The sequence below is a fragment of the Vanellus vanellus genome (genome assembly GCF_965231255.1).
Source record: "Vanellus vanellus genome assembly, chromosome: 3".
Lineage (NCBI taxonomy): Eukaryota > Metazoa > Chordata > Aves > Charadriiformes > Charadriidae > Vanellus > Vanellus vanellus.
Window position 1 is genome coordinate 39,985,192 of NC_138907.1, and position 22,979 is coordinate 40,008,170.

The 22,979-nt window shown below is 44.0% G+C and overlaps 1 protein-coding gene across 1 annotated transcript in view; it reads left to right on the forward strand.

Annotated features, from left to right (window-relative positions):
- Positions 1–277: 277 nt before the first annotated feature.
- SRD5A2 (steroid 5 alpha-reductase 2) overlaps positions 278–22,979 on the forward strand; it is a gene marked incomplete at both ends in the record, with an annotated part of 29,474 nt that continues 6,772 nt past the window's right edge. Inside the window, 2 exon segments of the mRNA XM_082480676.1 lie at positions 278–346; positions 348–685. Coding sequence (XP_082336802.1) covers positions 278–346; positions 348–685 — 407 coding nt within the window.

Sequence of the window (22,979 nt, forward strand, 5' to 3'; positions counted from 1 at the left end):
CGTCGCCCCTGAGCCGCCCCGCCCGCCCGCCGTGCCGCCTCGCCGCCCCCCGACCCCCACTCAGCGACCGCCCTCGCGCGGACCGCCAACGGCCGCCAACCGCCGCCCGCCAACCGCCACCGTCACCCCCGGGCCGCGCCCGGCGGAGGGGCCGCCAGCGGGCCGGCTTAGGGAGGGGCCGGAGCGGGCCCCCGCGGGGGGCAGCTCCCCTCGGGGCGGGCTGGGGCGCCTCGCCCGCCCCGGCGAGAGGGGCTGCGCCCTCTGTCGAGCCCGGGCGATGGGAGGCAGCGCGGCGGGGCGGGGTGACCGCCGCGGCTCTAATAAGGCCGGGGCTGGCGCTGGCCGAGGGGCTGTTTGCCTCGGTGCCCCGCGCTGCCCGGCGCCCCCGCTCGCCCCCGAGCATGCAGTGCTTCCCCAGCTTGGTGCTGGCCCTCAGCTCGTTGCTGGGCGCCCTGGCGCTGCTGCAGCTCTCGCTGTACCTCCGGGTGCCGTCCCGCTACGGGAAGCACGAGGAGCGGCTGTGCCGGCCGCGGGGCCGGCTGCCGGCGCGCTGCGCTTGGTTCCTGCAGGAGCTGCCCTCCTTCCTGGTGCCCGCGCTGCTGCTGGCGCTGCGCAGCCCGCCCCGCCTCGAGCCGCTCGGCTGCCGCCTCCTCTGCTGCCTCTTCTGCTGGCACTACTTCTACAGGTACCGCCGCCGGGCAGGGCTCCGGCAGCACACCCCCCCCCCCCCTCCCGATCCGCCGCCTGGAGCCGCCCCGCCACCGGCCCGCGGCACTCCGGGGGCGAGCGGCGGCTGCGAAGAGCTGCGGCCTCCCCTCGGGAAACGGGGGAAACGCTACACCGAGGGACGCTGTGGGAACGGGCGCAGCCGGGGCTGGGCTGGGCGGTGGGGTTGGGGCAAGTCTCCGTTGCAGCATCGCTCCCTGCCGTGTCAGGCGCGGTGCCTATAATGATCGCCGGAGCCGGGGCGCGGGAGCAGCTAATCCGCGCCCCCGGGCTTTGCTGGGAACGTAGGGGCCGGTCGCGGTCGGGTCGGCATCTTTCCCCCGTCCTGGCCGCCGGGGAAAGGAGCAGGTGGTACTCGGGTGCTTGAAGCAGGGGAGGTGATGCACGCTTTGGATTTGAGATTAAAAAAAAAAAAATAAGACGAGGTTTCGCTAAGCTGGAGCAAAGCGTTGGCTGCAACTAATCCGAATATGCGTGAAGGAACATGCCAAGCGCTTATTGCGGGCAGGAGAAGCGCAGCACATGCGGCGCCGGGAGCAGCGCCGGCGACCACGCGTGAGGATGGCCCCAATGCAAAGCCGCTACGGCAGTGAGGGAGCAAGGACTGAACGAGCCGCACTGCTGTGCAGGTAGCACAGGAAAAACCAAAGCCACTGCAGGCTTTCTCTACCACAACACAAAAGTTGGTTCTTTATGTTCAATTCGTCATTCCCACCTCACTACCAACGTACGCATTTATCATTTTCTTTCTTGTCTTTTTGTTTGTTTTTAGAAACTTTGTCGTAATAGATGTCAATAAATGCTGTAACTAATTAATTCTGTATTTACTAATCAGGACCTCAAAGAAAAAGTAGAGTTTTGACCCACTGTTGGTGATAACTTTGAAGTGACATAGCTCTACAATTATCACCTGGTTCTGCAGTCAGTGGGACTTGGTTCTGGAGTATATCACCAGAATATATCTTCTGACATATTGAGCTGAATATGTTTTATCTTCTGCTCCACTTCCATTTTCTGTGGAGTTCTTTCATGAGGAATTTGACTTTTGGTTCTCTGTTTATCGGGGGAAAAAAAAAATACAAAAAAAAAAAACAAAACCAAAACCAAACCCCAAAACCTGGCATTTCACAAATGGCAAGTGTATGTGACAGTGTTATGCCATTATATAGTAAAAAGCTATGTAGCTTCTGAGGCAAAACTTTTGCTGACTTGGTTTGCTATTTTTTACCCCAATTCCTATTTCTATTCTTTATTTTGCTTACTAGAAATAGAAAACATTCATGTAGTAATTGATCAGAAATTACTATTTGCAACTCAACCAAAATCAATATGTTGAAAATTCAGCAGCAACATCTCTACAGGCAATTTAGGGACAGAAACTCTCAGGTGTTGTAGATAAATTTAAAACAGAGAATGGTTTAAAGTGCTAAACCACTATGTTAGAGATATATTTGTTATTACTAACATTGTCTTTTCTTTGCTGCACTAAGTCAGATATGAGGATACTACCTATAACACATTTGACTCCAAGAAAGCTAAAAGTATTCATTATATGCAGTTATACTAGATTTAATTTAATGCATTCTGCTATTCTCAAGAATTTCTGATCGTTTCAGAAACACAGAAATCAACAAGCACCACTAGACAATTGAAAGAAATGTTACCCTACCAGTATGCAAACATCTTTTGAGTCAGTGGCTTTTTTTTTCAACATTACTGCTGGACTTGGGCAGAAGCATTATGTTTTCATACCTTTTCTTTCTCAAAGAATTTGGGGGCCTTCTCATTTGCAGCTGGAGTATACTTTTTCCCTTGTGAAAATAAAAGCCCTCATTTTAACCAAGTCTATACAACAAACAGTTTTGTTTCTAATACTACATGTTACTCCAGTGTTATTCTTACAGCGTGCAACCTCTTTTCAGGCAAGCCATGCTGAGATTCTACTGAATAATTAATATTTGAAACATTGTATTAAATATTAATGCTCTATTGTTATGTAAAAGAGCAACAAAAATTGCAAATTAGGAGGTTTTCTGGGTGTCACCTGAGGCTATGGGGACAGGCAGGTTCTTTGAGGGATCTTTGGTAGAATGACCAGTGGCCACAGGGTTGTGGTTATAATTAGAGCTTTATTATTACATAAAAATTTTAACAATCAGCATAGCTTATTGTTATCTACAGTTTCTAGCAGTTAGCATAGCTTATAGTTAAACAGAATTTCTAATAATTTGCATAGCTTTCATTATCTGGAATTTTTATTTACCTAGACTTTTTAGTCACCTGGACCATCTGCAGATTGGGTGAAATTCTTAATTATCAGTGCGTGATACAATAATTATAATTTAGACTCAGATTTGACCTAAAAGAAAATGAGTTACTCAGTCCTCGGAGGAAGAAGATGATGATGGTGGAGGCATCCCTGACCACTGGGGGATCGTGGGGTGTGCTGTCCAGCAGCGTGTCCCATCCAAGTCTGCTTGCAGCTGCTGGATTTTATAGGCTCATATGCTGCTATGCTTCCCTGTTCCAAAATGGGTGCCACCACATCCTGGCGACAACACTGGTGGGCAAACCATCTTATCGCAATATTGAAAAAGGTGTAGGAAGAATGGAGGGGGAATACATGATCAGCGAACTTGCATTTTATGGCTGTTTGGCTTATGAAATGGCATTGGTTATGCTAACCGTATTACCAGGGGTTAGGAGCAGGGGGTACTGGTCACACTGGGTTAGGTTATTTCATTGGTGTATAGTATTTGAAAAGAGGTTCAGTACTTTGATATAACAGCCAGACTTTATTTTGGTATTTTTTTCAATTTGTTATCTTTACTAGAAATAATCTAACAAGAGTTTTAAATACTTTCGTGATTCAATTTGACTGCAAGGATAATGAATAAAACCTGCAATTGACCAATAATAAGATTACAGTTACTTAATGAACATAGCCTACTGCAGTTTTTCCGACTTTAAAATTTTGAAGTGAATAAAGCTGTTCCACTTTTAATTATAAATGTACTTTGTTAATCTATTCCTACTTTTGCTACTGATCATCTGACGTGTATTTGAGCATTCCCTTATGTTTGTATGAAATAGATAAAAGTTTCTTTGTGTATTGTTACATAATTTAGTGACTTCTTTCTCTCCACAGGGAAGCTTTTATCCTTCCTAATTTTGTCTCATCTATTACACCAAACATGCATGTGGAAGGGAAGTTTTGATTAGAGGTATGATTGGAAGGACAATATAGTCCATAATAGAGAAACATAGATTTTTTTTTTTTTAAAGCACTGCTATGCTACTTATTCTGACTTCCTATGCGTTATGAGCAGCTGTCCTGCCCCAGTAGCTTGTGTTTAACTGAAGCATGTATTTTGGAGTAACTTCAAGTCTTGATCTGAAGACCCCAGAAGATGGAGGATCCATCATTTTCTATGGAGAATCCACTGTTATCTTTGGTAGTGTAGTCGTCTGATCTCTTTCACTATCACTTAAACAATGTGTTTAAAATGTCTTACTTGAATTTGACTAGCTTTGATTTCTTCCCAGTGGTGCTTGCTATTTCTCACTCTGTGCTAATTTAAAGTACTCCTTAGTATCCTTTAGTATTTTCGTACCATGGTATCACTTATACAGTAATCAGATCATCTTTCAATTTGCTTGTACAGAGCTATCAGGTCCTTCATCTGCACCAGTGCGATCCAGATAATATAGGAGCACATGATCATATTTCTGATGAATTAGCTACTGCACATGATATGGTGCTTATGCTGGATTTATGTTTTTATGGTGGATTTATGCCAGCTACAGAGAAACAGACATTACCTGATCTGACATAGAGTTAGAGGGGTGCAGACACATGATACTTCATCCAGCATGAAGTTGGTCAGGATAAAATTACCTTTTCATAAATTTAGGAACAGGTTTAAACCAGCAAAATTAATTTGTCCTGCTTTTACACACGGTGTCAAGTAGCTGCAACATTTTTCATTTGATCTGAGGTATCCTAAACTAGATTTATCATGTCACTGAACCATAGCTGAGAACCCTCAATGCAAGACAATTTTTTTCCCTCAGGCCTCAGATGATTTCTGTGGCTTTTTTCCTCTCTTTTCCTACATCCATTTTAAAATGAAGACATCGGTGTTGGATGTAGAATAAAATACTAGAGTTGTAGTAGCATATCTAGAGACAACATCACCTTCCTATTTCCATATGCTACTCCTGTGCTTACAGATCGGAGGAGTGCTTTTCGTTTTGGGGTCATACTAGGAAGCCCTGTGTTTCCAGGCTACTTTGAACATCCTGGAGCTGGTGTAACCACGATTGTAACCAAGATTACAATCTACCAGTTCTTAGGAATGGTTTGTGTTTGTATGGCTGCATTTCTTTGATTTTAAAGTAACTTTTCTGCATGGGCTTAGTGCTCAGTAATGTTCTTCTACCCACATTGATGTTCACTTGTCTAGAATTTGTGCCATGTGTCAGCTTTATCAGTGGTAATTTTGTATTTATTGTCAGGTTGTTGAGGAATATGCTGGAGTGTTGTAAGGACCACTCTAATACTCTTCTGGAAACTCCCTGGGTTAATGCTGATGGCTCCTCATTGACAGGACGTTGTAGGACCTCTCTGCTTGCCCAGTGGAACCCTGTGAGCCAGGTCTGGCAGGTAGTGTGCTCCCATCTAGTCCACTGCTGAAAGAGAAGGGAGATGGTCATCTAAGTACCAACCGCTGGCCAAAGAGCCAACCCTCCCCTAGCACAGTCTAATACAAAGATTTGCTGCCTGAGAGGATGCAAGAAGGAGGTGGATGGCGTTGGAGACCTTTCCTGCTTTCTGCCTTTGCCCAGGAGCAGCAGCCTGTGGTGAATTGTGATAGCAGTACACTCTCCATCTATCTGCCACCACTAGGCAGCAGCCTCTCTCTTTGTGGCAAGCACAAGATGGTGCATTCCCTGAGGCTTTTATAAGGGGCTAAAGGCAGACTGCTGCTGAGGGGAAAAAAGGGAAGGGAGGAATTCCCAATCCTACTCTTGCATCTTTGCCTGCTATCCTTTGTTAGCCAGCTCTGCATCTCTCAGTGTGCACTTTATTACTGCAGCATGGTGTGAATTTAATCAAATCCAAATGCTCTATGGTGCTAAGGCAAACATCCTATAAAAATCTGAATTTATCACATCTGGTTTAGGTAAGCTCGTAGCTTCTTCACTTTCTTAAGGTAGGGCCTGTGATGGTAGGGCCTCCAAAACTGATGGGGTGGGAAGACAGAGAAAAGGAGGAAGAAAGTGAGAAAAGCACTGAATGCCAAGTCTGCCATCTGTGTATGCAGTCTCAGTGAAAAGCTGGCCGTGAGCTAAAAATGGTGAGTGGCATTAAGATGTATGTACAGGAATACTTCTTGTGATAAATGACTTACAAAGTATTTTGCTTTGAAATGTAGTTTGTAATACAGCCTTTCCTGCTAGAGGGGCTGTGCTGGTTAAGGAGTACAGTGAGAATGCCAGATGAAGCCCTCAGGTGGTGAGGAGAAGCCTGTTTGAATCATAGAATCATAAAACACCAAGTTAGAAGGGACCCCAAGGATCTAGTCCAAGCTTTCTTGGCAAAAACACAGCCTAGACAAGATGGCCCAGCACCCTGTCCAGTTGAGTCTTAAAAGTGTCCAATGTTGGGGAATCCGCCACTTCCCTGGGGAAATTATTCCAAGGGCTGATAGTTCTCATTGTGAAAAATTTTCCTCATGTCCAGTCAGAATCTCCCCAGGACTAACTTGTACCCATTACCCCTTGTCTTTTCCATGTGACTCCCTGTAAAAAGGGAGTCTGTCTTCTTTGTAGCCATCCTGTAAATGCTGGAACATGGTGATAAGGTCTCCCCTAAGCCTTCTTTTCTCAAGGCTGAAGAAACCCAATTCTCTCAGCCTTTCCTCATATGGTAGGCTTCCCAGTCCTTTAATCATCTTTGTGGCCCTTCTCTGGACCCTCTCCAGCTTGTCCACATCTTTTTTGCATAGCGGGGAGCAAAACTGAACGCAGTAGAGTGGGATAATGACTTCTTTATCTCTGCTGGTGATGCCCTTGTTGATGCAACCCAGCATCCTGTTGGCTTTCTTTGCCACTGCTGCACACGATTCACTCATGTTGAGTTTGTTGTCCACCAGGACCCCCGGGTCCCTTTCCACAGAGCTGTTCCCCAGCCAGGTAGATCCCAGTCTGTGCTATGCTCCTGGATTATGTTTTCCCTGGTGCAAGACCTTACACTTGTCCTTGTTGAACTTCATGAGGTTCTTGTTAGCCCACTCTTCCAGCCTATCCAGGTCTTCCTGCAGGGTGGCTCTCCCTTCCGAAGTGTCCACTTTCCCACTCAGTTTGGTATCATTGGCAAATTTTCCAGGAGGAGGCTGTGGGGAACCATATTAAAAGCCTTGGAGAAGTCCAGGTAGATGATGTCCACGGCTCGCCCCACATCAACTAAGGAGATTACTTTGTTGTAGAAGGCAATCAGGTTTGTCAAGCATAATTTGCCCTTGGTGAATCCGTGCTGGCTTTTCCCAATCACGTGCTTCGTTTGACTTGTGATAGTCTCCAGGAGGATTTGTGCCATAACATTCCACGACTTCTAAAGGTTATAGAGACCAGCCTCACAATGACATCAGCCAGCTCCCTTAACACCCTTGGGTGGATATTGTTGGGTCCCATCGATTTGTAGGGGTCAAGCTCCCGTCATAGTTCTCATACAGACTCTTCCTTCACTGACAGTGGGTCTGTATTTGTGTCAACCTGGATTTTTGTTCCCAAGGCCTGGGACCCAACAGCGCTGGTAAAGACAGAGGTGAAGGAAGTGTTGAGAACCTCTGCCTTTTCAGCATTGTTGGTGGCTAATTCACCACTCCTATTTAATAGCAGGCCAATATTTTCCTTCTGTTTCTGCTTGTTGTTTACGTACCTGAAGAACTCTTTCTTGCAGTTTTTGACATCTCTGGCCAATTTCAATTTAAGGTGAGCTTTTGCTTTTCTAACTGTGTCTCTGCACAATCTGGCAATGCCCTTGTAGTTCTCATTGGTTATTCGTCTGCTTTTCCATCTCTGGTATGCTTCTCTTTTGGTTTTGAGCAGACCCAGCAGCCTGCAGTTAAGCCAGGGGAGTCTGTTGCTCTGCCTACTTCCCTCACCTTTAAAGAGGATGAACTGATTTTGTGCTTCCAGGAGAGCGTTCTTGAAAAACTCCCAGCACTCGCTAGCTCCGTTATCCTCCATGGAAGCTTTCCATGGAATCCCTCCAAGCTGAGCTCTGAGTGAGCTGAAGTTTGCTCTTCTGAAATCTAAACCCTTTGTCTTTGTATTTTGTCTAAATCTGTGTCTTCAGAGTGATCAGCAGGATCCCAGACTCCACAATATTGTGGTCACTGCAGCCAAGGCTATCACTAACCAAGATATTACAAAGCAGGTTTTCTTGGTTTGGGAGTAGCAAGTCCAGCAGAGTCTCCTTCCTGGTTGGCACATCTAACACTTGTATGAGGAAGCAGTCCTCTACACGTTCCAGGAATTTGATGGATGACGTGAGCTGCTGTATCGTTCTTCCAACAAAAGTCTGGGTAGTTGAAGTCACCCAAAAGAACCACGTTCTGTTGATATGAAGCTTGCTTACGTGACCCAAATATTGCTTTATTGGCCTTATTGTCTTGGTCTGGAGGTCAGTATCAGATGCCTACTATAATATCCCCCTTGGAGATGACCCCTCTGATCTTGAGCCAGAGGCATTTGATAGGTCTCCCACAATTGCCGTAGTTGATTTTATACATTCAAGGTTCTCCTTACCTTGGAGACTGTGACTCCTCCTCTTCTTCCCTGCCTGTCTTTACAAAACAGCTTATCACCATCCATCACAGTCCTCCAGCCATGTGAGTTGTTCCACCATGTTTCAATTACTGCTATGATATCATAACTTTCTGACTGGGCACAGAGCTCCAGTTCTTCCTGTTTGTTCCCCAGGCTGCGTGCATTGGTATACATATACTTGAGGTCATTGGTCTTCTGCTTCTCATCTTAGGAGAGAGGAACGTTTGTCGCTGCTCTGGTTGGCCTGGCTTGTTTCCCAGTTGGTTGCAGTGGTGTGAGCGTTGCCACTTTGGACCCCACGCTCTGAGTCCTTCAGCTGAAAGCCTGCCTCACGGAGCTGGCCAGCCTATTGCCAGAGATTCCCTTGCCTCTTCTAGACGGTGGATCCCATCCCTCCCTAACAGGCTATAAATATTGAAGAATGTCCTCTTGTCATAAAGGCCAAAACCCTCATGATGGCACCAGCCATGAAGCGAGAGGTTGCTTTGCATTATACATCTATTTCTGCCTGCACCCTTACCTCTAACTGGTAAAATGGAAGAAAAGATAACTTGGGTACCAATGCTTTTCGCTTGCTCCCCCAGGGCTTTGTAGTCTTCCTTGATTCTGCCCAGGTTCTAGCTTGTGGTGTCATTCTTGCCCACATGAAACAGTTTGCTGCATTTCTATTTTGCAGTCCAGCTTCAAAACCAAAAACAATAAGGGAAACAAAATATAAATTACGACAGGAAGCCATCACAATCAAATTCCATATAAACCTTATTGCCACGTTTCTCTTAGAAGTGAGAAAGACAGAGTGGCAAGGGAGAGGAGGAGATGCCACCGTGCACAGTGATGGGGGGGAAGGCCTTGTCTCTCTGATGTGCAAAGCTAATCCTGAAGATACTGGTGTAAAAGACAGGGTGCTACATTTACTCCCCACTCTGTTGCCCTTAGTAGCTGAGGTACCACCAATTTAAAGAGGCATTTCAGTTTCAAATACCACCTCCAGTTACACTTAGTTATTTATTTTCTTCTCTTGCAACTTTGTTTCCAATCAAAACCATAATCTTTTACTCTGTTAGTATATATATAAAAAAATAATTGCTGTTTTCATTTCTGAAGTGCACTCAGGTGAACCTGACAGACGTTTAGTAGGCTGCTCTTTGACACAGCTGGATCCCCAGACCCCTTTGGTTGCAGGTGACCCATTTGGTGTGCCTGTACTTGGTTTTCTACAAATTGACATTGTTCTAAAAAGATCAGGGAAGGCAGGCGTTCATGGCAAAAGAGTGGGAAACCAGGAGCATTTGAAAACAATATCCCTGCATAAGTTTTCTTCTTGCCAGTTTCCCTCTCCCCAAAACTTAGTTGGGAGCAGAAAGAAAAAGACTCTCCCTCTTCGCAGGCTCTGCAGATTGTGGCTCATGTAGTCCCTTTTTAAGCCCACCTATGCTGCCTGGTTGGTCAGGTGGGTGCAGCACATGCTGGTCATTTTTTTCATGTAGGTGTGCCTACTTGTGATCAGTAAGAAAAGCAGCTCAGGCCTCCAGAAAAATCCAGGTGGATGCAGGCCTCAAATGAGTAAGTCATTTATAAATTAAGTTGCTCATAATTTTTAGAGGTATTTTGTATTACTTCATAAGGAGTTTTAGTTATGTTTTTTTTGAAAAATGAAGTGGATAAACAGAGAGATAAGATTAAGTTTGAAGTATATCTATATATTTCTAAGTGGTACTCTCCTTGCTAATAGTGACTATAGTCAGGCCATAGAATAACCACTAGATTCAATCCGGAGATCAATTCTTTTTCCTGAGAGAAATAGTTATTTTGTCCTTTTGTCTTAGAAAGTTGCCATCATTAAGTGTCAATAACTAAAGATTTTTTTATTGTTGGCCTCATGAAACTTCTATCATTAATCTCCAAATACACAACATGCAGGTATTTGACAAGTAACAAATCCTATTATCTGTTTGGCTTCACCTTGATGCTTTGCAATAGACCCTAACCAGATTCCTTTCAGCCTTCACCAGCCACACAGTAATACATTTATGTCCTCTCTCCTGCTGTTTGGGCTTACCAGTAACTCTAGATCTGGTAGTGGTATCCCTAACAGAGGCTGGCCATTCGCTCTACCTCTTTCATGCATCCCTTTCTCCCCAATCAATGAGTTTAAGTTTTTGTGATTCATCCCAGTGTGTTTCAGTAATGCTAATATCTAATTTCTTCTCTTCAGTGAAAATAGTGCAGTCATTGCTATTTCTACCCAGGTTCCTCAAATTAATGTATGAATAGTCAACAAAAATATCTCTGTATGCTTTGCCACAGAAGTGTAAAATGTTCATGTACCCAGTGCTGGTATGGAGTTTGCTTCTTTGCAGTCTCCTCTAGCATTATTAAATACCTTCCTAATTACACTCTCAAAATAGAATACTAGGTGATTTCCTTCCTAACTATTAGCACAAATAATTGTATTCACAATAATCCTAATTGCAAAGATGCCTTTCCTATTGGGAAGTGGGCTAACATGACAGAAACCTATAGGTTTTGCCCAGCACAAAGTGTACCCACAAAATTTTTCCTTTTATCCCTTGGACTGGAAGAATTTCTGCAGAGGTAACTTACGACTTTTATCTTTCTTTTACCTTCTTTCAAAGGAGGTGATTCTGCCCCTCTACTCCACTCTCGTGAGAACCCATCTGGAGTCCCCAACATAAGATGGACATGGACCTGTTGGAGCGTGTCCAGAGGAGACCCACGAGGATGATCTGAGGGCTGGAGCACCTGTCCTATGAGGAGAGGCTGAAAGAGTTGGGGCTGTTCAGCCTGGAGAAGAGAAGGCTCCGGGGAGATCTTATTGCGGCCTTCCAGTACCTAAAGGGGGCCTACAGGAGAGCTGGGGAAGGACTTTTTACTAGGGCGTGTAGCAATAGGACGAGGGGGAATGGCTTTAAACTGGAAGAGGGCAGGTTCAGATTGAACATTAGGAAGAAGTTTTTCACTTTGAGGGTGGTAAGGCACTGGAACACGTTGCCCAGAGATGTTGTTGAGGCCCCATCCCTGGAGGTGTTCAAGGCCAGGCTGGACGTGAGCGTGGGCAACGTGGTTTAGTGGGAGGTGACCCTGACCATAGCAGGGGGCTTGGATGATCTTCAAGGTCCTTTCCAACCTAAATCATTCTATGATTCTATGATTCACTTCTTTTCAAGACGACCTGCCTGTTAACAGTATATTTCTATCCAAGGCCTATTCATTTGTGCTGTTTTGCCATTACCAGTCAGCTTTACAATCCTTTATGGTCTTGTATTTGCACTCCAGGTTTTCTTCCCAGATAGGCATTATGGTGTGCCGTGCTCCTGCTCTCAATTCCCCATCATATCCACCACTCCTGTTGTGCCACCTAAGGCCATAATTCCCTAATCTGGTCGTTCAAGAAGGTTTTATATGCTTGTGTGCTGCACAGTATTACAATTTATGATTCCAGAAGACATTTGCTGTCTTGCAGTCAGTCCACTGGCCTGAGCTACATGCAGGGAATGACTATTCTGTCCTCCAGAAGGAAAGGGAAGTACAGTACCCACAGAGTAGGTCACAGGAGGTTTTTTCACTTTGTTCCATCTCTGCTACCTGGAGCAGGGCCATAGCTAAAGGACTATTCATGTTTGCTCTGAAACTTCTCTTTCACTCCTATTTACCTGTCACTGATAAATGCACTAAGTCTTGGTGAGTGCTCAGTCCCAGCTGCTCTGCAGAAAGCTGTTCAAATTGCAGTTCCAGGGCAGAGACCCAAAGTCCCAGCCATGAGGCTGTCACCAAGGCACAAGTAGGTCCCTCTGATCTCACCTGTGTGAGGTTTAGGCCCAGTGAGGAAGTTTTAACAGTTGATATCCTGGGAGCTTAAAGCCTTATTGAGAGATACATTCTGAGCACCAAACCCCACTGAACTTTAAGACTGATGAGGATGTAAAGGTCTGGATTTGCATTACCAGATTCCTGCTGTTGGTATTAGAAAAGAGTTATAAAAAGCTATACTAAGACAGAGAAAAAAGATATATATACAGGAGTATATAATTCAAGTACACAAAGGAGCCCCTTTGTGTACTCAAAAGCTTATACAATTAGGTCATTTCCCAATTCTGGGGAGTTCAGTTCAGAATAAAAAATTATGAAATAACCTTCTAGGAGTATTATTATAAATAAATGTCCATCCCAGACTCTGCACATATTTCCCTTGGTGTAAGTTATGTTCTTGGTATCTCCTTCAAAATTAAAGTAATTTTGGTCAAGAATAATTATGATAAAGAAATACTTTCAAACTATAAATCAAGAGACTATTCTTAAGTTACACACCTTGAAGTGTCCTTCTAGATGTTGATTTAAATGTGGCAGGTGAATTGATAAGTAGGGTGATCCTTACTGAATTTGGTCAAATAATTAAATTCATGTACATCTACACCCATTTGAACATAAGATCTGTGTCAATCTTTGCTGACCACTCAGCTGACATTGTAATTATTTTCGGAACATCTCATAGATACAAGAATAGCAATGAAATTATTACATAAAAAAATAATACTGAAACTGGGTTAAAATAATTGTGCAGGAAGATGGGAAAACTCAACTGATAAGAAGAAAAATGTATGTATTTTTCTGTAGCTCCAAATTAATTTTAAGACCCAGCTAAATTCTGTCTAGCTGTGAACTTTTGAAGCATCAATTGCTATTGCATTAACACCTAAGGATGGGCAGAAATTGTCACCATTCCTAGAAAGGCACTTGCAATACTGAGAAAAGGTCGCATTTGAAGGAAGTTGGTTTTGACCTCCTCCTTCCTAATTACTCTTTATAAACATGTAATAGATTAGCAACACCCACAGTCAACTTTTGCCATATATAAGATACCGTTTTGCTTATAACTGCTACAGTTTACCAACTTAATCCAACGCTTTCCATTCTGGGAGACTGCCTTCCAGAAACGTCTTTGGAAAACGTCACTGTATCAAGGTTGTCTGCAAAGAGATGTGTTGTCTACTAGAGAAAGAGGGTTTGCCTATCAAAGATGTTAAGTAACAGATCAATTCCCAGAAAGGACTACGCTGGAGCTGATCCTGGGGCAGAGTGAGGACCTGAAGGCACTTTGATTTACTGGTAAAGATGGGCTGGGCAGCTTTCCTAGAAACCCAAATCCCCTTGAGCTAGGTCTTCATGTCGTCATTTGTTGTGGGGCAGGAAGGCTAAAGAGAGCTTTGAATAAGCTAGCTGGGCTACTCGAAGCAGTCTAGTCACATTGGCGTGATCTGCTAGAGATGCACATGGAAATACCTCTGGACAGTGTGGTCTTAAGCAAACCTTCCAGTGACTCCTGTCATGCACCTGGGGCAGCACAATGCATGTGTATCTATAAAACTTTTGCCACTCCTGAGAACAATGAAGGAGAGGGAAAAAAAAATCATGTTGAGTTCTTTGTGTTTCTTTGCTTCTCTTTAGAGCCTTTTTTTAAAAAAAAGAATCATTAAAGTGTTCATGTTTTCAAACTTGGCCTGGGTTAATGTTACTAAAGTGTAGAGATGTGTCTCTGGCTCTTCCCAGGAAAAGCAATTTAAACTTGGTGGAGTTGTTTCTGAGAAATGCGTTTGCATCTGTTCAAACATAAAGTTTGTCAGCTAACATCTTTAGAGGCTGCCTGTGCCGAGCAGTTCCTCTGGCTCATCTGAGGCTTTAAGCAGGACCACAGTGTGAGCCTGCAATCCAGCCAACTATTGTCCAGACTGGCACTGTAAGGGCAGAGCAGGACTTTTCATACATTTCTGTCTGGTAGGGTACTCAACAGGGAAGAAGTGGTCTTCTAGCTGGAGTCCTGGCAGCATGGATTTGGAAAATACAAGTTGTCTTGAATGCAGAAAAATAAAAAACACTGTGAGGCTTACAGTCAGGGCTAGAAGGTGGGAAGAGATAAAAAGGTCAGGTGAAAGAGAGTAGCACAGAAAGGGACAAGTAGGAGAATTGTTAAAAACAGCTAGGGCAGAAATTGGGGGAAGAGTGAGAAGAAATGGAAGGGAAAAGGAGATGATGTGAGAGGACAGTATCCAGGTATCAAGAGACACTTTAATACTGATACTTTCTATGTGTTGAGTGTTTCACTTAGCAGCTTTCACTGTTAGGAAATCTTTTGACATATTTTAGGAGGGAGCAAAGATGACTGTGACCTCATGGTGGAGGTTTTTCATATAAAACAATGAGGATATTAAGTTCTCTGATCATTTTAATGCGAGCACAAACTCAGAACCTGGCCTGACCATTTCAAATTTTATTCCTCTCTGTCTGTATGCGCTGCCATGGATGCCATGAGGTCATACAGGTTCAGAAGAAATTTAGATTACTACTTTTCCAAATGTAAGACATTTCAACCAACGTTCTTCAAAATGTGAGTCTAAGGATTTAGAAATTATAGTTTTCAGCTTTAACGTTTTTTACTCTTCTAGAAAAAAAATATGCAGTATTTCTGGCCATTTCAGTTACAAAGAAGACTTTCCCAATGCACAAGTCTAAACTGCTGCAGAGGTTTATTGCTGAATCTTTAAGTTTCTTAGAGCATTTATTTGCATAGTAACAAATAAGGAAGAAAATGACCTGGTGCTGCATTTCTGAATGCGGTTGACTGTGGTGAAATGGTCAAAAATTCTTCTACCATTACCCTGCTGCACAGTGAAAGAAGTGCTCTCAGCAGAGGCAGGACTTAAAATTGTTTTTGACAGGAGCATCTATAAAACAGAGCTAGAGAGCAACTGCTTTAGTTTACAGCCTCAGTTTTCTCACAGATTTTTTTTGTTTGTTTTACAGCAACACATAGCTTACTCTCTCAAACTGCTTCATGTAGCAGAATAAACAATCCAGATGTGTGTATTCTCATGTGCTGAGGCTAAAACTCCTGCAGCTGGCTGTCCGCTCACGCGCTTGTGTCCTTAGGTGCGTGTATCAGTCTCCTGTAGCCCCAAAGCATCGCTCCTGCCCTGTGACCCCTTCTGCCAGACATGGCTGCTTGGGCTGACCAGCAAACCAGCTGGGAGCCTGCTCGCTGTGTGTGGGAGCAGTGAGCATGCTGCCTCTGACTCTGAACACGTGCGGACAGGTCACCAAGGGCGGATATGCTCCCCAGCTAGAGACCGGCACTGGAAACCCTCCACCACCAGGTACCTGGCCTGTACCTCCCTCACACAAACTTGGGAGAGAGGAAATGCAGGAGATCTGTACCTCCCCTGATATCCCCAGGTTCCCAACGTTGTTCTGGAACAAACAGCCAGATTCCATTGCAGCAACTGCGTAGCTCAATGCTGTTATATAACCCAATTATGCAAACAGTTTTTAGGTTATTGAAAATGGCACTATGGAGGCAGTGCAAAGCCAATGGAATGTGGAACTAAATAGTATAGGAAGCGTGATGCATTTTCATGTACAGGTCAATACAGACCACACTAATCCTGTGTCATTGCTGAGTCCTTTCCAGCTACAGGATCCAGAAAAGCTGCTTCAGAGGGAAAAAAGACCTGTTAGGAAGCCCAGGAGGAACAATCCTGTTGCAAAGAGGAGACAGAGCAGGAGTTTAGGCATAAAAGAGGAAAAGAAGGAATCTAGAGTAGAAAAAGCCAGTTAAGGATATTTCAAAAAGCTATTAGCAATGTGTCTTGCAACTCTAGTTGCAACACTAGAGACTATTGTATGTTGGCTGGACACAGTCCGACCAAGATTTAGCTTTGGAGATGGATAGGTTACCAAACATTTGGCTTCCTTTGGTCATTTCTCAGGCTCACATGGACCACTCATGGAAACTAGTTACACTTTCTCTAAGTGCAGTTGTAAGAGCACAGATTTGTGCATCCATGGATTTTGTACCATTTTTCATGTAGATGTGTCCTTTTGTTCTGCTCACACTCTTAGCCTCTGTGAACTCTTTGAACTCTCTGCTCCAGTGGAGCAGTGAGCTTTCTGAAGTGCATAGCGTAGTGTCTGTTTAAGTTACTCTGGTACATATTTCATGCTTTTGGCAGACATCCACAGTTTAGCAATAGGAACAAAGTGATCTGTCTTCATAAATATCAAGTGTTTATTTCTGGAGAAGAAAAGAGTGAGATACCTTGCTGAAATATATGCTTTGGCTGGCTAAGCCTTTGATACATCATTGCTTAGATAAAACAACAAACATCCTCATAATCTTTAAGTACTGCTGCCCTTTAGATACTATCAAGTAGTAGAGGTAGGCATGAAGCACTGTGAGATCTGCACATTTGTCATCGCCACAGTCCATCTAGTTGTGTTAACACTTGTCCTGTTCTCTAATGCTCATACAAGTATAAATCTGGATCAAGTATAAATCTGGATCAAGGGTTTCGACTGAGATAGCTGGCCTGGCATTGAGTTCAGTCTTCAGCCTGAGCAGAAGGTTTTGCTGGGGCTAGTTTTTTTGCTCAGCTGATTCCAAATCCTGTCCCTGCACCCTGACTTCTTGTCAGAGTGTCTCTCTCACCAAGAGAGATCTCTCTTACCAAGAGAGATTCTCTCTCCTATAATAAATCCAATTTATGTCAATTCCTTCACTCAACAAATCTATTTTAAGAAAATAGGATTACCCAAGTTAAATATAGAAATGAGTCCTACCTCCTGCTGTTGTAGATATATAGCACTCCCAGTCAAGGAGGCTGTTACAAGCAGTAGTGCTTAGTTTTTTAGACAAAAGGTCCATCATGCTGTGATACCTGGACTCCAGCATCCTGGCTGTCTAGTGTCTGAGGACAAACTGTGGGTCTGTATAGGATGGTACTGATTTCAACAGGGATCTGTACAGAGGACATATTTCCTTTGCTCTATTAGCTTCACTTTACCTTCTTTGGCTATGAAAAAGCAAAATATTTTTAAAACAAATCCCTGTCTTTCCAATGAATTTGCCCAGTTTGGCAGATGATGGCAAGAAAGATATTAACAGCTGGTTCTAGGCTCTTGCTTCAGTCACCTTTGGTTATGGGCATTCAACCAATTTTTCCTAATGTTTAGTTCAGCTCTCATTTCAGATGTCCTTTTTTTTTTCAAACAAAAAAGGAAGAAATAAGTTGTTAGCTAATAGCAAATATAAATAAAATAATAGTCCATATTTAAGGCTAATTAAAACCTATTTGGTGTTTGTATACCAAAATGGAAACATTTGAGAAACAAATATACCAATACAAATGCATACTGAGTGTAACTTGCTGATGGATTGTGACTTGCTGATGCAGCTTGTTAATGCACGAAACCAAACAATTCTGTTCTTGTTTTCCCTTTAGAAAATGCATAATAATTGCAGTGTAGAGTTTTGTTTTTATACCTGCTAATGCCAGTAGAAAAGATCAATGCTTTTCATGATTCAATGCCTATTTTACCAGTGACAAGGAAGAATTCTCCTTTGTTGGTTCTAACTGGATGCTGGTAATCAATGGAAGACACCAGATTCTTCCAGTGACAGTTTCAGAAACAACGGAAGTAGAACAAGAGGAGTAAGAACCGATTTATAAACAAACTTGCAAAACACTTTTGAAACCTGCCTGCTGTTGTAGTGAATTTTGCCTTGGAGTAGAGTCTACACAGTTCTTCTTCACTAATTAAAAACAAATACCCATTATTAGGTCCTGTCCCTTCCCTTTTTCTTCCTTTTTTCAATCACTTGTATTTTATTAAGTATAGCACATCTAGTAATTCCTGTATGCAATGTGAAGAGGACTCAATTTCATCCCTAAACTGTATTTGTCCTTCTTACTTTGCTAACTGTATTTAGTATGCCTAAAATGTGTAACAATCAATGAGGCACTACTGACTAGTGCTAGATGCTCAGAATGACTGACTTTAGGTGTTTATAGTGTTGGGACTGAGCGTTACATAGCTCAGATTCCTTAAATTTACCCGAGGTCAAACGCATCACCTTTTTTTTCAGCAATGATTGACAGTAATATAGAAGCAGCATTTTATTTTTAGCCATTTGCATCAGATACACATGCTTTTTTTTTCCCTATAATGCTACTTTATTAAGATGTAGTTGTAAGCACCTGAGCTTTTCTGACCCAGCATCAAGGATTCAACTTGAAGTCTGTATTTATTACCTGTGTGTCCAGAAGTCAAGCACAGTTGCTGATTCCCTTTGACTGTCGGTCTTTGATGGAATTGGCTTCTGCAAGTGCTGCCATCCACGGTGTCAGCCCTCCTGGGATAGCAGGTATCACTCTGGAGCTTCACTCATAAATGCCGGTGTTAAGGAATTGCTTATCTGTTCTAGGGAGTTTACTCTAACATTTTTAACTTGTTCAGTTTGTGTGTAATATTGTTAGATGAGTCATGAGGCATTATGAAATGCAGAAGTTATCATACTGGATTAGAGCAGAGGTCCTTCACAGTCAGTGCTCTGTCTTGGCAGAAGCCAATATTGAGTCATTCAAATGAAAGTGCAGTAAATGGTGGTCTGTTGCCCAGGGCAGCTGCTACCTTCTGCCTCTCTTAAATGGAATACAATTTATCCCCTGAAATATGAAAATGAATATGCATTCCAAACCCTTAGAGTTTTTCTTTTCTTTATTAAAGGACCTGCCTGTATCTGTAACCCCTGGTTATGCCCCTTCTTCTCCCAGTCCTACTGAGGTCTTTACTTCAATGTTGTTTCTGTATCACATTTAACAGACATTTCATTGTATTCAAGCTTACTTCCTTTCAGTATCATGAAAACTCTTGGTCACAGCTATTCAGCTCTCCCAATTAAATTCTTTTCTAATATTGTATGTTATTTTTTATCTCTAATATGTCTGTTCTTAATAATCTTCAGTCCAAACTGGGGAGCCCCAATGGTTCAGTATGGCAGTCTCTTCCATGCCTCTTCTTATTTTGCCACTGAATCCTTCTGCATTTCTGCTGTCTTTGCCTTAAATCAGTGCTGACCAGACTTTCTGCTCTCCATTGCCCTTCTTCTCAAAAAAAAAAAACCTGAGCATGGTGCCATCTGTCTGAGGGTTTCCTCAGTCTTTCTCCCATCCCTTGATCAGATGTGTGCCTGCGTCTCTTGCCCAGGAAAGATGAGTCTGCTTCTGCCAGATGTCTTCATCCAACCCTGAACCTGCTACTAAGAGACCACAAAGAAAGAGTGTCCCTATGAACAGGCTTCAGGTTGGATGAATTTCATAAGTGGGCCACTAACAGCCCAAGGATTGTAGATTGAGCAAATTTTTTTAGACAGGATACTCAGAAATGAACCTGACATGACAGGTTTACTATTGTTTTATACAGCTGAATTGTAAGCTTTTCAGTAATATGTATATCTTTCTTGTTCCTTTAATTATAGTCATCAAAAGATTGTCCAAAGATCTTTGGAAGATCATGGAAGTAGGATGTTTTGCATGTGTCTTGGAAACGAGAGCTGATTCCAACTTTTTATTAGTCATAACTAGATCTGTAAATTTGCGTGATTAAAATAAAAAGGGAGTTCTCTTGCTCCCATTGCAGTCACTGGACAATTATTTAAGATGAGTTTACAAACTGGGCTATGGACCAGCAAGTGATTACAGTTATCTGATGGTTTCATACAGTCCCAGTGATGCAGGAATTGGGCACGGAGCAGCTCCCCACCCTGGAGAGAAAGATGTGCCCTGCAGCTGGCAATCACTCAGTGGCATGCACAGCTACTGCACACCCTCCATGCTGGCGTGCTCCGCCGGCAGCTACAGCCAGACATCAGCTCCAGAAAAAAGCCCAAGTTCTGAACTTACAGCCTTCCTTACATCAGGACATGAGGTACAACTACAATACTTCAGTCAAGAGATCTGCTGTCTGTCCTGTACCTGCAGTGGGTATTGCCAGAAGCTTAACGGCCAGTCCGGCATTCCTGCCTGCCCAGATTGCTGTTGTGTGTGTGTGACTGGGGTTGTAGCTCGGATTTTGCTCCTGATGCTGTGCCAGAGCATGTCTCACTGTGCACACCTTCTTAGGAAAAGGGACATGGTCTGCCCTGTGCAGTACAAGCGGCTGCTAATAACCCACTTGCTCTCCTTGTTTAAATATACCTGGCTTGCTGGCCTTTTCGGGCTACTGCAGAGTCCATAAGAATAAGTGGGGAAGGGCAAAGCATCTCAGGGTAGGATGTTTGAGGAGAGGAATATGAGGGGTGAAGAGGCTGTACCCTAGGTTGTGACACCAGGGCATCTGTATGAGGGAGAGTTAAAATGCTTTGTTTCACTTTAAAGTATTTTGGGGTATTTTGTTTTACGTTCCCTTTGAACTGATAGTAAGGTTGCCGACTGCTTGGAACTGGCACTTTAACTGTTACATTTGTTTAAACCCAATCTGGAATAACTGAAAAGTTTTGAATTGGGCACAGGAAAATTAGGTGCCAGATTGTGCCCTTGTGTTGACTATACATGGAGAATAGACTTGAAAGTCTTCTATAAGTATTCAGTGGGAATCAGTGGAACACAACTCAAAACCAGCAAAAGCTAAAAATTACCTCAGACTGCAATCCACAAATAACCTACAGGATTGGGCTGAAAAAGAGAAAGTATGTGCAGATTTTAGCAAAGACTCTTCAGCAGCAGATGTCTTTGGGACAGATCATATGACATCCATAAGTCTCCGGAATAATTAGAGGGTTTGTGCCTCTAATCACGGATGCCCCAGGCAGAAGTCCATCATGTTTGATAACATCTTGAGCCTTCATCCACATGGTCAGGTATGCCAAGGGTGCCGGCAGCTCCCCAGCAATGTGATTCCAGTGATGACCTGTGGTAAAGACATTCTGCTGGTTGTCGGTGCAAATAAAACTGTTTTGAGGTCTGTGTAATCTCCCCACGTTTGGACGCCAGTCTTTTCAAGCTGTTCACAAGACAGATCAAAGGGAACTCCTTCAGTCATTTCAGGTCTGACTGATCTGTAGTTAGTGTAACACGAATCACATAGTTTTGCTTATCACCTGTGGTACAGATATTTGTACAGATTAAGAAAACCAGAAACATCCCCCTAAAAAGGGAGCTGCAGCAAAGAGTCTACAGAGAGGCCAAATAATGAGGGAGGAATTAATAATAGTCGCAAACAGTAACAAGAAAAGGGACTGGGTGAGAGTCAAAGGGTCAAAACTAAAAACGGAGCACCAAAGATGAAATCGGAGCTGAGTGCCCACTGCAGTACCCATCCCTTCCTGAAAGCATCCAAGGAGCAACCAGGCAAAGGCAGGACAGGGAGAGGAAATCAGGGCTGAGCCCACCAGGATGGCTCCTATCAGCCTTCTCTCTCTGGGTGCCCTGGATATCTGGTGAGGCCAGGGGCAGAGGGGAAAGGAGCTGGGGAAGGTCTCCTCCAACTTAGAGAGGCCTTTGGTTGAGAAGGTACCAATAAAGCGGTGAGAAGTGCAGACAGCACCTCAGCAATGGGGTTTCAGGGAGTGAGAGAAGGGGCTGTGACATGCTCTCAGTGTAGCAGGGTGTCTTTCCCCTGCAGGAGGGGCATGGCTTGCCCCGCCTGTGTGACCCCTGCAATGATTGCGGTCATACTCACCGCTCAGTGGGGTGTTTTCCAATGCATGGCTCCAACTATGGAGTCAGCTCAGCATATGTGTAATCTGTGAGGGCTCTGAAGGCATCACCCTCACCGAAGCCTGGCTGCCTGGCCTCACTTGGACAACCAGCCCTCCTCACCATTTGTAAGTCTGGGTGGGACAAGCGAAGAACCAGGGTGTGTGGAGCCAGACTGGGTGGAAATGGTTCTCAGGCATCATTCAACACTTTGGTTCATCCTCACCAGGGATGCAAGGCAGGCCTGCCCTCCATCCTTCAAGGAGAGCCAAAAAATCCCTGCAGGAACTCAGAGCAACTCTGGTCAGAAGTCCATAACTCTCTTCTGGAGGCTGACCAGCGTCACAGGCGATGGGCCAGGGCATTCAGACAGCTGGGTTATAGCCAGCACCTGTCTTTCAAAGGGAAAGGCACCACATCAGCCCTGCCTGCCTTAGCAATATCTCCAATTCCTGGCTCCTAGTTCATCCCAGTTAGACCCAGGAGAAGGCCTGGTGGCAGAGGGCTAGATGGGCTGATACAGCAGTAGGCTGGTGACCCAGAGAGTGGGAGAGAGCCAGGTGCCCCCCATTCTCAGTCGCCTGCCCCGAGCCCTTGACCCAGGTGCCCCAGGTGCGAAACACCTCATAAGCACTGGAAACAGCTTGAGTTTCCAGACTGGAAAACATGAACTGCTACTATGAACTGCTGCATCTGGGCCCTGGAGAGAAGACACAGCAGCAACATTCAACATCTCCAATTAACAAGCTGTTGGAGGAGGACTGAGAGCCCATTCTTAGTTGATTACAGTAACATTTGTGAAAAGATTTCCACCTTCTGTGGGAAGAAGAGCAAACATATAGTTTCCCCCTGTTTGGGTGAGGATCTCTG